Source organism: Tasmannia lanceolata, unplaced genomic scaffold, assembly GCF_043159265.1.
Source record: "Tasmannia lanceolata isolate RefF3 unplaced genomic scaffold, GAP_Taslan_0.1 ptg000007l, whole genome shotgun sequence".
Classification (NCBI taxonomy): domain Eukaryota; kingdom Viridiplantae; phylum Streptophyta; class Magnoliopsida; order Canellales; family Winteraceae; genus Tasmannia; species Tasmannia lanceolata.
Window position 1 is genome coordinate 1604437 of NW_027518684.1, and position 16382 is coordinate 1620818.

The 16382-nt window shown below is 37.4% G+C and overlaps 1 protein-coding gene across 5 annotated transcripts; it reads right to left on the reverse strand.

The window, feature by feature from the left end:
- Positions 1-1357: 1357 nt before the first annotated feature.
- On the reverse strand, positions 1358-16382 carry LOC143880767 (guanosine deaminase-like). Of its 5 annotated transcripts, none has more exons than XM_077383746.1 (5): positions 16023-16382; positions 6609-6668; positions 5990-6180; positions 2153-2257; positions 1358-1618 (listed from the first exon to the last, which is right to left on the reverse strand). In XM_077383746.1, exons 3-5 carry the CDS (start codon positions 6044-6046, stop codon positions 1430-1432), a joined length of 351 nt encoding a protein of 116 aa, XP_077239861.1. In that variant the 5' UTR covers positions 6047-6180; positions 6609-6668; positions 16023-16382; the 3' UTR covers positions 1358-1429. The 5 variants fall into 5 exon arrangements, with proteins under 5 accessions (XP_077239861.1, XP_077239859.1, XP_077239857.1 ...); XM_077383744.1 differs by lacking the exon at positions 16023-16382 and adding an exon at positions 11521-11757; XM_077383742.1 differs by lacking the exon at positions 16023-16382 and adding an exon at positions 11186-11485.

Consider the following 16382-nt stretch of genomic DNA (forward strand, 5'->3'; position numbering starts at 1 on the left):
ATGTGGCGCATCTAATGGACGTTCGTCCTATGATGCTGGGCATACCGTACTTTTTAATAAAATGAGGAGTGCAATCATCAAAATACAGTAGTGCTGATAACATTTCCCATGATATATTATGTGCAGTGATAAATCGACCCCATATATCTGTAGAGTAAGTCTAAACTGAAGGGAGCCCTTGCAAAAAAGAGGTGAAAGGGCTCTCCTACGAATGATGGTGATGTGAAGCCAATGGGGGAGCCCCTTCACCTCTTTTTTGCAAGGGCTCCCTTCAGTCTAGAATTCCTATATCTGTAAGTTGGGTTTTACTGGTCTTTGTGTTTTTAAAGAGTATTTAGTTAGACCCTTAAGAGTTAGAGATAGTTGCAGACTGCAATATATGTTCTTTTGGCTGTGACTTCATTAGTTTTTTTCTTGAGATCTCATGTCTTAGAGTTTATTTTATGCTATTACCCATTACAGTGATTCTAGTCATCTTCATTCATTTATCTGTTTTCTGATGTCTATTTTCAATTTCTACTAATACCCTTGTGTTGCCGTTACATGATCCGGCAAAATGCTGTCAGGAAAAGCTGACCCATGGATTTTTGCAGCAATTTTCTGGTTGGAATGGAAAAAAATTTCTAAATTTTCCTACTTTTTACACACACACAAAAAAGATGGCTTCATCCAAACTTGTTCAATTTCTAGTTAGAGGGACTTTCACTTTATGATAATATCCCTCTAGACTAACCAAAATCACATCCCTGTTCCTTTTAGATTTTGCCAACCAACTGTGAGTCCAAAACCAATTATTTGACTCAAAATCATGTTTAATTTGAAGTCCAATAATCGGTTTTGGACTCACAATCATTTGTCAAAATCTAAAAGCCTAAATTGTAGAAAGAAAAAAAAATTCGTAAGAAAACATTTTCCATCGCAAATGTTTTTCTTGCAATCCAAACAGGGCCTTAGCTTATGCTTAAAATGTGTGTTCCTGATGGGACCAGTACCATGTTGGTCGCCTCATGATGTTCTACAAGATCAATGGTCTGGACTTCACATACAAGCCCACCTATGCCCCCATGTAGGACCCAAAAAGTGCCTTTTACCATTGATCTTTCTCAGCTGGGTTTCACACCTAAAAGATAAGGTCCTTCTAAAACCTTCACATTGAAGGTAAAATTCAAGCACATGTTGATCAATTAGGAAGAAATTCATAGCTATATTTGCCTTCATAACTAAGCATAATATTCACCTTCCCACAAGCAAATGGCTGCTTATTTGTCTTGTGTGAGTAGAAACTAGAGGCTGGGTTTTCACTTTTCAAACAATAGCAGAAGATTAGAATAAGATTAAAAAAGACAATGAAATCATGTACTGAAAATGGAGAAATATATTTATTTTAAGTACCATAAACGAGAATGTTTCAAGTCATTCCATGGAGATATCAATACATTCTAAACTTCTCCTTGGTCTTCTCAAAGACTTGTTCAGCAATGATGGCACCTTTCCCATCAGCTTTTTTAATCTCCAAGTGGGCCTTTTGGTAGAATCCAGTGCCCCTTAATGCATCGGCAATAAAATCATCAAACCCAATAGCTATTGCAGCCTCAGCCTTTGCTCCATACACCAACCTCTGTAACATAACAGTAGAACATGCAACACCCAATTACAAAATCAGCCCAAAAAGATTGGATAGATGTAAGTAGTCATGAGCATGGTTTTAAATTTCGACCGAAACCGAATTGGTACATACCCAAAGTGTGTTATTATTTCGTACGAAATTTCGTGTGAAATTTTAGGGATTTCGACCTATTTTTTCGATTTTTTAATTATTTTTAAAATTATCCCGAAATTTTTACCGAAATTTTAGGGATTCCGATAACGAATAAAATATTCTTTTTTATTAGTCGTCGGATTTCGACCGAAATTTCGATTTTGGTGGGGTCCGAAACCGAAATTTAAAACCTTGGTCATGACAAGATTTCTTTTTCTTTGGGTTGCAACTCGGGTCGATTTAGGGAATTTTGGTTGAGCTTTTGCCATAAAATTGAGCCGGGTTTCCAATTCATTTTTAAGAAAAAGCTCAACACGACCCAACCCAAATTGTACCCCTATCTTTCTTTGATCAGTAATGAGAAGAGAAAATGAGTAAGGGATAGACTGTTACCTTCATTCGTGATACATGAATGGCGCCAAAGCACATCGGACAAGGTTCACAGGATGCATATATTTCGCAATCAGAAAGCTCGATTTGATTGAGTTTTTTGCATGCCTAAAAAGGGATATGTATTAGGTCATTTGCAAATCCATATGGATGTCAAAGATAAAATGTTCACAAGTTCGTGCAATGTTGCCAATACCCAAAAAAAACTCTTGGAAAACTGCAATATGTGGCATCTTCCACCTTATAATACAGGTACCAGCATTAAAACACACAAGCATTTCTGCAGATGAAAGGATTGTTGGGACCCGGGTAGAACTCACCCTCAAAAGCTAGCTGTTAAGAGAGTGGTGGGGGGGGCAAGCCCTTATAAAGCCCATCCACATCTCTCTCTTTACCGATGTGGGATCTTTGCTTTCATGTGGAACCCCAACAATCTCCCCCTCCACATGGAAGCAATGTGGACAATCTCGCCCATCCACGTGGGTGCAATGTGGGAACTACGAGATCTTCCCCGAGGGATTTTTTTTCCACCCTCGGAGGCTTACCGAGATCTTCCACGAGGGATATTCCCATCCTCGGAGTCTAAACCGGGGTTACCACACGCCCAGCTCTGATACCACTTTTTGGGACCCAGGTAGAGCTCACCCTCAAAAGCTAGCCAGGGTGCCCAAGCCCTTATAAAGCCCATCCACATTTCTCTCTTTACCGATGTGGGATCTTTGCTTTCACGTGGAACCCCCAACAAGGATTGTGTGGAATATGGACAAAGTTTAAAAGTAATGTGAAACTATTTTAACATATACTCTGATCTACAAAACATGCCATAAGAAACTACAACATATCAAACATGCCACAGCAAACTAACTGATTTTAAACATGTCACACAACTTGACACAAGAAACCAACATATTACATTGGGTGGCCCTGGGAAGCAAAGGGTGCAAATATATCACTTCACTTTTTTTCTCTGAAAAGTAAACATGCCATAAAAATTAGCATATTTCAAACTGTCACGAGCATATCCAATTTGCTAGAAAACCTGATAAACATTACAAGAGGTGCAATCGAAGTCCTCTTCAGAATCAAGAAATAGTAGTATAGCCAATCTCAGAACATTATGTGTGCGGGATGTAAAAAAAGGACTAAACCTTACACTAACAGTGTAGAGTCCAGACCCAGACACAAGGTAGACAATCCCAAGATGAGGGACATTCAGAACTTCGGATAAAACCCTCACAAGATGTAGGGTACCCTTGGTTACCTAGTGATCAGGGTAAGACCCCATCAATGATGAGGTTGTCTATATCTTTGGAGACACCTAATATTACCATAAGCCCATGTGCTAAGAGGACATTAAGGATCAACCACTCAATTGTAGGGGAAGGCTGAGCATAACTCATTCTGTGTAGTAGATATGATGACATCTACAATTAACTTTGCCTTGTATACATTCCTTTCCATACTAAACTTGTTCATAGAACAAATGTTTGAGACCATTTTAACCTACTAAGATTTAAATAGACACCTACACATGTATGAGAACCATTCTTGCAGGAACTCTAGTGCTTTCAGCTGCCATTCACTGCATTATAAGGATAAGAAACCATGGCTGGCATTTTGGTACACATTGCCAAGTGTCCCAGGTCTATGGTTTCATTATGTGCTCCATTCAAATTTTTTTTTTATAAAAAAACAGCTACTAAAAGACCAAGTTATAAATGTTCTTGGGAAATAATTGTTGCAATTACAACCGAGTCTCAAAATATCAGTATCAGTCAGCGTGTCAGTCGGAGACCGAAACGAAAAGTATCAACCATACTTATGCATTTACTTTTATTTTTAATACTTTTAACACATTTACTTCAATAAAAAAACTATGATTTGATAATTTTTGAAGAGATCTATAAGAGTTGTCAGCCACATTTAAGTGGGCTTCTCTCAACTTTTTTTGCTACTACTTGAATTAAGTGTAGAAAAAATATTTTCACTAAAGAAATTATCAAATAAACAATCAAAATAGCTAAAACACTAACATAACTACACAGGTACTAAGAAATATCATATTTTAAAAAGGGCAGTGAGAAATCGACTCCCATATATCTTAACTCGACCCCCATATACGGCAGTGCTGAGAGAGAGAGAGAGAGAGAGAGAGAGAGAGAGAGAGAGAGATGGGGGGTCGATTTCTCACTGCCCTTAAAAAATTATCAAAAAGTAAAAAAAATAATAAATATCATTAAAAACAGTAAAATAATCAAGAACAAGCCTACACACATAGATCAAGTTCAAATTTTCTTAAACATCAAATATAAAAGAAATTCAATTATTAAAATGTTAAAAAAATCATGACAAAATGCAAAAAAGTAACAAGAGTTCGTAAGAAATGGACACATGGACCAAAAAACATAACGTGATAGATCTAGCCTATAGAATAAAACAATCAAACAATACATTACACAAGAATCTATAAATAAAAGATAAAATATTACAAAAAGTAGAAAAAAAGAGATAATAATAAAATCCACATAAATAATGCCCAAACAGAGAAACCAACACATCACTATTTTTTATGTATAATAACTAATCCATAGAGAAAAATGAGAGAATAAATATAAATTTTACCTAAAATGAAAAAATCCCAAAATTTTGTGAATCTAACATTTATCCGTTTATTCTCTCTTCAAATCTTGTTTTTCTCAGTTGAAACTAATAGGGTCCGCAAATTAAGGTTTGGGGTTTTGGGTGGATGAAGGTTTGCCTGTGTGCTTGGTCTGAACCGTTTCTTCAAATTTCTTGCAATGTTTTTCCTTTTGTTTCTCGAACACTTTTCCGACCCTCCCAAGGCATTTCAATTTCATTGTAATTACGCATAACTCCAAAGGTTTCTCACTAATGATTGATTGAACTATCCAGAAATCTATTCAATGACTTCTTTGCTACAAGTAAAAGCTCCTAAAACTCTAAATAAGTCTACCATAATCAAGCGCAACATAGTAAATATAAAGGTAGGCAAGGTTGGATCTGTTCATGATGAGGTTTGATTCTTTTTTTCCTCTTTTTTCATATGGTAGGTGATGTTACGGAGTTTGACGTTTGAACTTCAAATCTAGAAAATGGAACTACTGTTCTCTGTTGAGAAGCTTTTAACTAATTCTACTTCTCTCCTCTTGACCTCATGAAAGCGATTAAAATTCTGATCTATTCTGTTCATGTCCTAACAGCTGAAATATATACAAAGATGTTAAGACATAGGTACACCCTAATATAGAATATAAATAACCCTTCACAAGCCGATCTTCTAAACAAACAAGAAACAATAACCAACATGTCGATACATTTCTTTTCCTTTTTATAAATAATAAACCAAATAATTACGTTTACACATTCAAAAAAAATTACATTTACCCATAATAACATGTTTCGTTCGGATGTTGAAGCTTAACATATAATAGGAAACAAATAAGTTGTTTCAGCCTGCTAGAGAATTCCAAATAATTACATTCAAAATAATGAAGGAATTAACCCAAATCCTAAAGATTGACTAAAGATAGGTGGGCATAAAATATAGGGTCACTCAATTCTGGCCTAAATATTAGGTATCAATAGTGACTAGATAGAGAAAGATCCAGAAATGAAACCAGAGTTAATTAATTCTCACTGATTTGTAAGCCAAAGTTTCCACAACCCATTTCAGTTAACAAATTGGAAATAATATCTTGATCTTTCAAATAAAAAAAGTTACCAAATTGGATACAAATAAACAAAGAACACGGTTAGAGCTTTAAAACTGCAAGAGATATAGCCAATTGTTCACAAGAAAAGCTACTTTCAGGGTCTGACCTCTCTTATTGCGGTCACTTCAGCATGGGCAGTTGGATCTGTGCTCTTCAAAACCATGTTATGAGAACTCGCAACTATTTCATCATTACAAATGATGACAGCACCAAAAGGGCCACCATCTCCACAATCAACCCCGTTGTAAGCTTCTTCGACGGCTTTCGATAAGAATTTGTGATCTCTATCTTCAACAGCTAATTGATCCATGACCAAACAATGCAATACTTATCAACAACATAGGTTTTATTTTCAAATAATTTTAAATGGTATTAGAACTTCGGTGCAACGGTAAGGTTACTCCATTGTGACCTGGTGGTCACGGGTTCGAGTCACGGAAACAGCTTCTTTGCAAAGCAGGGGTAAGACTGCGTACATCTAGCCCTCCCTACACCCTGCAATGGCGGGAGCCTCGTGCACTGGGCCGCCTTTTTTTTTATTAGAACTATTTAAAAAGGAGTCCTCCTCTGATAATCCACAAAAACAAAGAAATTGTCCAAATAAACCATTAATGCTCATGCTTCATTTAAAGTTTAAACCATGACTGGACATTTCTTTTTTTTTTAAAATGTACAAATTCGAGCTTATATAGGATAAAGAGAGCCGAAAATGTGGCACCCATTACCTTGTTGATGGCCAGAAAATGTGGAAGCTACAGCAATAGTTCCATCCTTGGATTCCAGCACTGAAAAATGAATGGATTGAAGGAAAAAAGAACGAAAGAAAAAAACATGAATCAAACATAATTCAACAAGAAAGAGAGAGAGAGTTTTAAAAGTCCATTAGCATATAAATCTCATTACAGTCCATTTCAAAAAAATAAAAAAATAAAAAAAATAAAAAAATCTCATTACAGTCTTACACAAATAACAGAGAAGAGGAAAAATAGCTAAACGAGAAAGGTCGTTGAAGATCGAACAAATCAAAAGGAACAACTAAAAAATCTGGCCCATCTACGAATTCCAATTCCCAACTTTACAGACAATCAATATAGCTTCCACTCACCCATTGCAATTCACATATACCATTAAAAGAAAAATATAGCATGTGAGCTCCAGATGAAGGGGGTACAAAACAAATAAACAACATAGGCCGCACAATCCAATAGATCTTAAAATTCCCACTTTTAATACTATACCTTAAAAAACACATCAGTCAAGCATAATTCTAAATAAATGACCAATCTAAACCATTCATGAGATAGGCCTCATCTTGGATGTTCACTGCCTGAAGAACATTATGATCAGGTGATTCTGACTGTCCCATCGTATTGCCATGCTTCCCAGTTGTAATACAATAGTTGTAAATAACATAGTTGTAATACAATAGTTGAAACTTGAGACATCTGAGAACTTCTTATCTCTCTCCCTATGATGCCATCGTATTGCCATGCTTCCCAGTTTATTCATTACATGTGGAGCCAATCACTGTTTCTCTAAACCATTCATGTGATAAGCCTCACCTTAGATGGTTCACTGCTGAAGATCATTATGACCGGGTGATCCTAACTGTTTGATCAAGATCCATTAGAAAAAGGGTAAGACATATAAATATACAATAGTCTGAATTCAATGGCCAAAAGGCCGTTAAACACATGATTTGGATGATTGATTTTTGGGCTCCAGTCCAGGCAATCCAAGGAGGATCCCACCACATGATTGGCTCATATCAATTAAAGTGGTGCCTGTGTGTATTGTAGAGATAATCATTCAAAAAAAAAAATGTGTATTGTAGAGTTAGGAACAGGAGAACATGATACACGACTGGGATGCATTGAATTCAATAGGGCCTCGTGTTGCTATTCTATACATATCCGTCAGAAAAATGAAAAAGAAAAAGAAATATGACAAAAACAAATAAAGGAACCCACTACAGTACAAAAAAGAAAAAGAAAAGACCATTTGAGAATTCCCATTAACTCCGCTTGTGTATTTCACAGCCTGTCCCAAGACAAGATAAAGGAGTTTTTTTATTTTAATTTTATTTGTGTTAAAATCACCAACCTTACCAACTTTTCCAAAAGCTTAAGCTATTGGAGAAAGGCGTTATTTATCTTTTATACTTTAACAGATTGGTAAGTTGGGGTTAGGCAGACCCCCACCAGAATGTAAATTAAGAAATATATACATGGAGCTTGAGAAGCCATTCTCACCTCCATAGAGGAAAGGGGAACAACACAACAACATAAAAAAAAAGGCCCACAAATAGCTTGGGCAAACAACACTGTAAGCAACAAACTAAAAATAGAAAAAATAGAATCAAAACCACAAGGACAAAAAATATGCCAAAACCACCCTCAAGCACCAACTTCCCAAAACAGCCAAGCCCCCTAATTAACCTAGCTTTGGGGGAGGCCTGGATAAAGATGGAAGAACACAGGAGGAAGCTGGGCGAAGGAGAAGAGGCGGAGATTTTCCATTTTTGTCTTTTTTCTTTGGAACCCTTTGCCAGGAACCATCATCAATGGATGTTCCACTTCGGGAACCAGCCGAAATATGATTAAGACTCGCTGAATGATCTCCTAGGATTGTGAATTTGTTGCCATCTATGTGAACTTGGTTAGGATTTGTGCTAGTGCCTAGAATGTTGCAATGAGTGGGATTATTCGTAGCTCCTGGATTTGGAGTGAGAGTAGCTGTTTCTTCCACTTGGTTTAAAGCAACTGACCTTGTTTGTCTTTGGACTGGTTTCCACACTAACTTTGAATTTTCATTGTTCTCTCCCAAATGGAGATGACACTCCACGGTACAGTGGCGTCAGGTTGGCAGACAGCCATAAACTTTGCCACTCTTCTATGAAATGAATCCTATAGAAAATTCGTCGGGGCGTCACCCTCTTAGCAACACGCTGCATCGGTGCCCGGATCCTTCTTCATGAAAATTGTCTAAAGGATTCATTAACCGACCTCAACTAGTTTAGGACAATGGCTTAATTGAGTTGAGTTTAGTTGAGAATTCCCATTCCTGACTCTACAAATTACAAGCTATAAAAATTGAGGCCTACATTGCAGTTGAACAGATATCCACAAAAGATAAAGAAGAGGGAAACTTATACTCAATGAAAAGGAAAAAAAAATCGGACCAATCTGAGAATTGTTGCTTTTATTTTTCAGGCTACCTAAGTACATAATTGGGATCTTACTCATACTCATAAATGAGAAAGACGGGGGAGAGGAATAATCTTATCGACCAATATACTTCATAAAGAAAAAAAGAGAAGAGCATGACCGATCTGAGAATTCCGGCTCCTAAATTTGCAAACTATAAAAATAAATCCTGTAATCTTAATCAAGATATGCAGATGAAGCAGAAGAAAATAAATGACAACGAAAGAGAGACTTGTTATAATACTCAATAAATATAAAATCCAACGCATCAGCGGTTTCCGGGACCAAATTCCACAAACTACAAAAATAAAGCTTATAGTAACAATTCTACAAAGGGAAGTGATAAATCCGCCCCTTTTGATTACTCGGGATACCTGGCAGTATATCAATGACTGCAGAGGGGCTGATGTACCCCATCGAATCCTTCTGATGTGAAGTACATCAGCCCCTCTGCAGTCATTGATACAATGCTGCTGGGTGTCCCAAGCAATCAAAAGGGGCGGATATATCACTTCCCTTCTACAAATATCCATGAAAGAAGATGATCAGCATTAAGATGAATGGGCTGAAAATTAAAGACAAGAACTCTCCAAGAAACATATCTACGGCCACAAATCTAAAATACAGACACATTCCTGAAGATCCTTCCAGCAGATACTGCTCTTGGTCTCCACCAAAAGAAGATGAACTGAAACTGAATTCGGATGCATCTTTGGATTCAAACTGAGGAGGTATGGGGGGCCTTATCAGAGATAATCGGGGTATGATTAAAAATCTCTTCTCTATCAATGTAGACAAAAAGGAAATCTATGAGTTGGAATTGCAGGCTATTGAAAGAGGCATCGACCTTGCCCTGTCCATGAACTGTCTGAACTTATGGATCGAATCGGATTCAAAACTCGCGGTGGATATCATCCTTGGAAATGTACCTGTCCCTTGAAGCATAAATAAACCCTTAGACAAATCAGAAGCTATCTGGAACATCTGAGTTGGCGAATATCCTATTCTTGGAGAGAAGGAAACTGCCCTGCAGATCAACTTTCAAAAAGGAATTACCCACATAAAGGCTTTCCTTTCCATTGTGTTTTTGGCTACTCAAAGCCTCCTCTCAGCTGTAATTGAAGACAAGAATGGATCATTGTATCTTAGATTGTAAGGGCTGAAGCCCGGCCTGTCGACCCTTTTGTATTGGCCTCTTGGCCCTCTTTGTTATGCTTCTATCTTTTTAATGATATCTGGTACGGGTCTTGCCTAACCCCAGCTTACCTATATATATATATATATATATCCATGAAAGAGAAGAAAAACAAAAAGATGAAAAATTCCTTTTTTTATTTCGCTTTGTATCTTATTTTTCGTTGTATCTCTTTCTTTGACCATCTCATTCTCTCTTAATGAAATCATTTTACTGTTAAAAAAAAAGAAAAAAAAGAGAGAGATGAAAATAACACCAATAATCTGTATAAAAATATAGTTAGACTAGAAATTTATATATGCAGAAAAGATTTATTCCAGATTGCCAAGTTGATATTCCAGAAACTAGAATCCTACACAAACCTATGAAAGAGGGGAAATAACAAAAATAATAAAAAATTAATGTGCACAAATATATAAGCATAATTCTACTTGGAAGTCAGACTCTGATCCATCTGGGATTTCCCCCTCCAAATCCCACAAGCCATTAGTTTAGTTTCAATCCAAACAATGCCCACAAGAAATAGAGAAAAAGGAAGATCATAAAATAAAGCAGGGTAATAATCCACACAGGAAAAAAGGAAAAAGAAAGAAAGAGAAGAAACAACCAATCTGAGTTCCCAATGCAAAATTTACAAGTAATTCTCTACATACCATCCTAGTCATACCCATACATAAAAATGAAAATGCAAATGAAAGAAAAAAGAACAAAATCAAGTACAATGTTCATCACAATAAATAAACCAACCCATCTTAGAATTCCCACTTCAAATTCTTACAATACAAACTTTTCAATTTTTTTTCCATTTCAAACAAAAACAAAAAAGTGGAAGAAAAACAAGAGATGATAATGCAACCCAAAACCCAAATAAGAAAAACAAATAAAAGTTCAATTTTCTTACCCTTGGCCTCTTCCATGCTTTAACCAAAGTATTGAAACGGGTATTGTTGAATTGAGAAGAGAAGGAACATATATAAAGACAGAAAACTATAACTGTTCTAGATTCCAGAGAATAAAATCTTCTGAACAGAAAAAAGGGGAAAGGGGGAAGGCTTATGTTGGTTTTCTCGTCCAGAGAGACACTAACTCTAACAGCTTAGGCCATTGGAGTATAAATTATTAAAACCCATGAATGTGAAAGTTTCGATGCTCAGAAGGAAAATTTTCAAAGTATGGTGAGTTTATCAAGTTAAGAAACTTTTTGGAAACACAGTTTAACTTGGAGAGATGTTTTACCGGAAATCGAGACAGGATTGCCGTAAGGATACCGAGATGAAGCTCGGATGAATCAGATTTCATCTCAGCTCTTTACTAAATTCTTCTTCCGATTCTATTGGTAGTAATGGAGAATATGGAATGGGCTTTCGTTCCCTTTTTTCCTTTGCTTTCTTGCTTTTGGTTCGATCACACAGTTTATATGTGACTTAAAGAAGATCCTCAAAATCTAGTCTCCTTTCTAAATATGATTTCTAGTTTCTATTCTCGAAAGGAAGAACCGGGAACAACCCCAACTGCAACTTATAGTTTTAAATTTAGGTAGAGTTCAAATGGGGCCTACATATGTAATATAAATTCACCTCTCGGACTGTACCATAACCCGTTTGGATACCTCATGCATTTGTATTTTGATTTGGATTTGAGTTTTGGGAGCGAGGGATGTCTCATTGCTGCCGGAGCAACCTCAAAGAGCAGCGACGGTGAAAGAAGTTGCCACAAATATTGATTTCCAAATAATGTCTCGCAGAACAGATTTCAAAATCGTAATTTTTTGCACTGTCGTAGCTGATTTGGAAATCTAAAGGATCTGACGCAGTTCAAAATATGAACTAAATCCAAATCTTAATCTTGTGGGTATCCAAACATGGCCTAAGGGCCCGTTTGGACACCTATGATTTTGTATTTGGATTTGGAATTGAGTTTTCAGTACAAAACGAATAGATCTGCCAGCTCATGTTAGGGAGACAGAGAGGGAAAGGAGTAATTCTTGCTACAGGGAGAGGTTGAGGACCCAAGAGGGTGAAGGAAATTGCCAGATCTGTGGATTTCCAATTTCTTGTTTCCACAGCTTATTTGGAAATTTGATTTTTCTCACTGTCAACCGCTGAATTGGAAATTCATGGATTTGATCGAGATCCAAATGTCAACTAAAAAAGGGCTGCAAATGTGAGAATTCCAAATCAAAATCTTCTCGGCATCCAAACGGGCCCTAAGGTGATATTTCCTTTTATATATTTTGTGCCGGTTAGGTCTATTATTTTTCAAAAAGTACTGTGGGCCCACTTAATAGGATGATCCACACCGTTCATTTTGAGCCACAACGTAAATAGGTCGTACCCTGAAAATCATCTCCAAAGGATGATCTTAACCTTTGGACCTATAAAGGTTTCTCTAATGTGCAGTGCCTCTACAGATCCGACGGTTAGGATGATCTTATGGAAATGATTTTCGGGTCACAGCTTATTTAGGTTGTGGCGCGACAAATGAACAGTTTGGATCGTCCTATGAAGTGTGTGCTTGATGTCTAGTATTTTCAAAAAAGTATAGTGGGACCCACTTCATAGGATGATCCAAGGTTAGGATAATCTCTTTTTCAAGAAGTACAGTAGACCCACTACATAGGATGATCCAAACAGTTCATTTGTTGGGACACAATGGAAATAGGTTTTCTCCCATTTATCATATCCATAGGTGATCCTAACTACTGACATGTAGACGGGCTACACATTATAGAAACCTCGATAGATCGGAAGGGTAGGTTCATCCTATTGATATGATATACATGGTACAACATATTTACGTTGTTGTGGCCCAACAAATGAACGGTTTGGTTCATCTTATCAAGTGAGCCACATTGTACTCTTTGAAAAATACTTGACCTCCCACGCGCACACCAAAATGAAATCTTCATATTCTTCTATCTACTATGTTTTATTTTTCGAGTTTTGACTATAAGAGCTTACACCATATAAAATCTCTTATTTTTCTGGTTCCGTAAGTCATGTTGAGCAAACATTATAATAAGTAAATATGGCTATTTTCTAGGTGTGGAGAATGAAAAGTGCTAAAAAATACTGAAATTCTTGTTTGGCATCCCTGACCCGGAAAGCCGGTTTTGTAATTTTTCTGCTTTGTACGACTGAAAGATGAGATTCTGCGGAGCAACTCGCAACTCAGAGTAGCTTCCACAACTCTCATTAATCTGTTTCCGCCCTATTATTTAAGCGAGAATGAGAAACCTTGCCGAACACGCCCTTACCTTTTCTTTTTTTTTGATGACGTAGGATGTCCCCACCCCCTTTGGGAGTAGGACTAGTTCCTACGGATACACGCAACGACCCACTCACCACGTGTATCAGGTAAGTCGGGGGCGGGATTCGATCACTCATCAACAGGGAGCAAACCCGTGACTTTATGCCGAAGAGCCAACGCCTCGGTGGGTTAAACACGCCCTTACCTCTTTGTCAACGCTTTGTATTAAGGTCCTCTTCGTTTTGGATTTTGAGAATTGATTTTAAGTCCAAAACTGATTATTGGACTCAAGAATGTGTTTAGTTTTGAGCCCATTAATCAGATTTTGACCCCACATAATTGTGTGGTCAATGTTTGATTTTAGAGTCGGTCGGAATTTGCATCTATGCTAATAATCAATTGGCGAGACCTACGGGGCCATGTGTGTATAATTGACCCCTTTTTTTTTTTTTTAATCGCAAAGACAATCATCATAAGGTGGCCCACAAGGTCCTGGTCCCTCCATGGACTGATCTGAACCATCCATCTCATTGGCCTTTCTTTGCATCTCATGACCTATAAATGTTGGTCAATCATGCAATCCTAACATCCAATAATATTTATTTTAGCCTTAAAATGTGAACCGTTAAAATTTTCATGTTGACCAACAAAAAATACACATTTTTTTATCTTATAATTAGATGATTGACTTGATGTTTGGCTAGGGCTGCAACTCGGGTCAGGCGGGTCGGGTTTGAAGAACCCAACCCTACCCGAGAAATATCTTGGGCCGGGTTTTTTTTTTATGCTGACGCAATTTTTTAAGGAAAACTCTTGTTTGGCAAGGCAACTCAACTCATAGAAGTAGAAAAACTCAAGCATGGCAAACTCTTTGGTGCATTAACTAATAACTAGTCCAAAGAGAATAAATTGATGCATTACCAAATGCAAATGATTATACTCATATGGGATAAACAACAAACTATTTAGTGCATTAACTATTTAGTTGAAACTTGAAACCCTAGAGCTAAAGGGGGGGGGGGACAAACAGAAGATGGAAAGAGTCCCTGTGATTGCATGCGTGCGTGAGTTTTACTTTTAAGTTTTCAGTTTTAAGGTAGCAAAGTTTTAGAAAAAAATAATACATACTATAACTTAAGTAACTCGGGTTGGGTTGGGTTGGGTCGGGCCCCTTCAAACCCTGCTCGACCCAAGATTCATGCGGGCTTTTGGATCTTAGACCTGGCTCGACCCGAAACCCGAGAAACATGAACCCAACCCAAGCTATTTTCGGGTCGGGTCGGGTCGGGTTTTACCCGACCCAAGTTGCAGCCCTACGTTTGGCATTAGGAGATTGAAAACAATCCATAATAATTAGACGGTTCAGATAAACCTAACTCTAGTATTTTTCCAATCAATCACCGTACGTATAGAGCTCTTACCGACAAAACTAGGTTGGGTCCTCAGTACACAATGTGCACAAACGCTGTGTCCTCTTGGGTTGCAATTTCCTTGGACCCTGTTCGTTTTAGATTTTGACAACCAATTGTGAGTCCAAAACTGATAATTGGGCTAAAAATTACTTTAGGCCCTATTCATTTTAGATTGTTGCAACCGATTGCGGGTCCCAAACTGATTATTCGACTTCAAATTAAACATAATTTGAAGTCCAATACTCTGTTTGGGGCCACAATCGGTTCTCACAATTTAGAACGAAGGGGTCCGTGTTGGACACAAAATTCTCGTATCATTGTGTTTCCTCCAGAAGGTGTTTTTTATTTATTTATTACTGTTGACGACATAAGATGGATTAATCCTATCATCGGATGGGGTGATCACCCACCTGTTTGTTTTAGATTATGACAACAGATTGTGGAGCCCCACAATGATTATTGGACTCAAATTTAGTGCAATTTTCGGTCCAACAATCGGTTGTCATAATCTGAAACAAAAAAGGAAAAAGTGATCAAGCGATCATCCACCTCCAGTCGTGATTGCCCTTCACCAAAGACCTTTCTAGGATTTTGAACATATGGACTCTGAAAGAAATTTCATTTGCTTCCTAGCAAATTATGACCCATAGTCATGCTTGAGTGTTGAAATTGAGTCAAGCTCGATCTTGAACTGACTTATTTTTCAATTGGATTGAGAAATCCGGAATCCAAATAAAGGTCAATCAAATACAATCAATGAAACTCAATTGAACCAGACAATCAAATCTCACAATCAATTTCTGATGGGTTTGTTTCTACTCAAATACTATTTCAAGATTATACTTAGTAGCAAAGAAAGAAGTAAAATTCATATGGAGTCATGCTTTTCCCCTTACTCGAATCTCACAATCAAGAGAAAATTCATATTTATTCTCTTGTTAAAGAATAAATAAGAAGTGAGCACAAGTAAATCGAGCCACAAAGATGGCAATAATATGAGCTCATCAGAAAATCATCTCATGGATGATAATTATGAGAAAAAACAAAAAACAAAAAAACAAAGAGGAATGCGCTTACATATTGAGCCGTATAGGGAGGAAGAGGCCTTGGGACATTCCTAGCATGAGGAATCATCACCTCCTGAATGTCACCCTCATTGGGAGCATTCGATGAAGAATCTCTGCCAGGTCGAGGCTGCGGCAAGATTATGCTCTACAGAAACCAAGAGAAAGGACCACAAGCTGTTTGCGGGTGGAGGTGCAACTTGGGTCGGGCTCAACCCGAATCTGATGGGTTCAACAGGATCTCAACTCGGTTTGGGTTCGTGTTTCCTAAGGTTGGGTTGGGAAAAGCCAACCTGATTTAATTTCGGGTTGGATTAGGTTTGAGGCCATGGGAAACTGACCCAAACCCAGTCTCCATCCTCTAATTTTATCA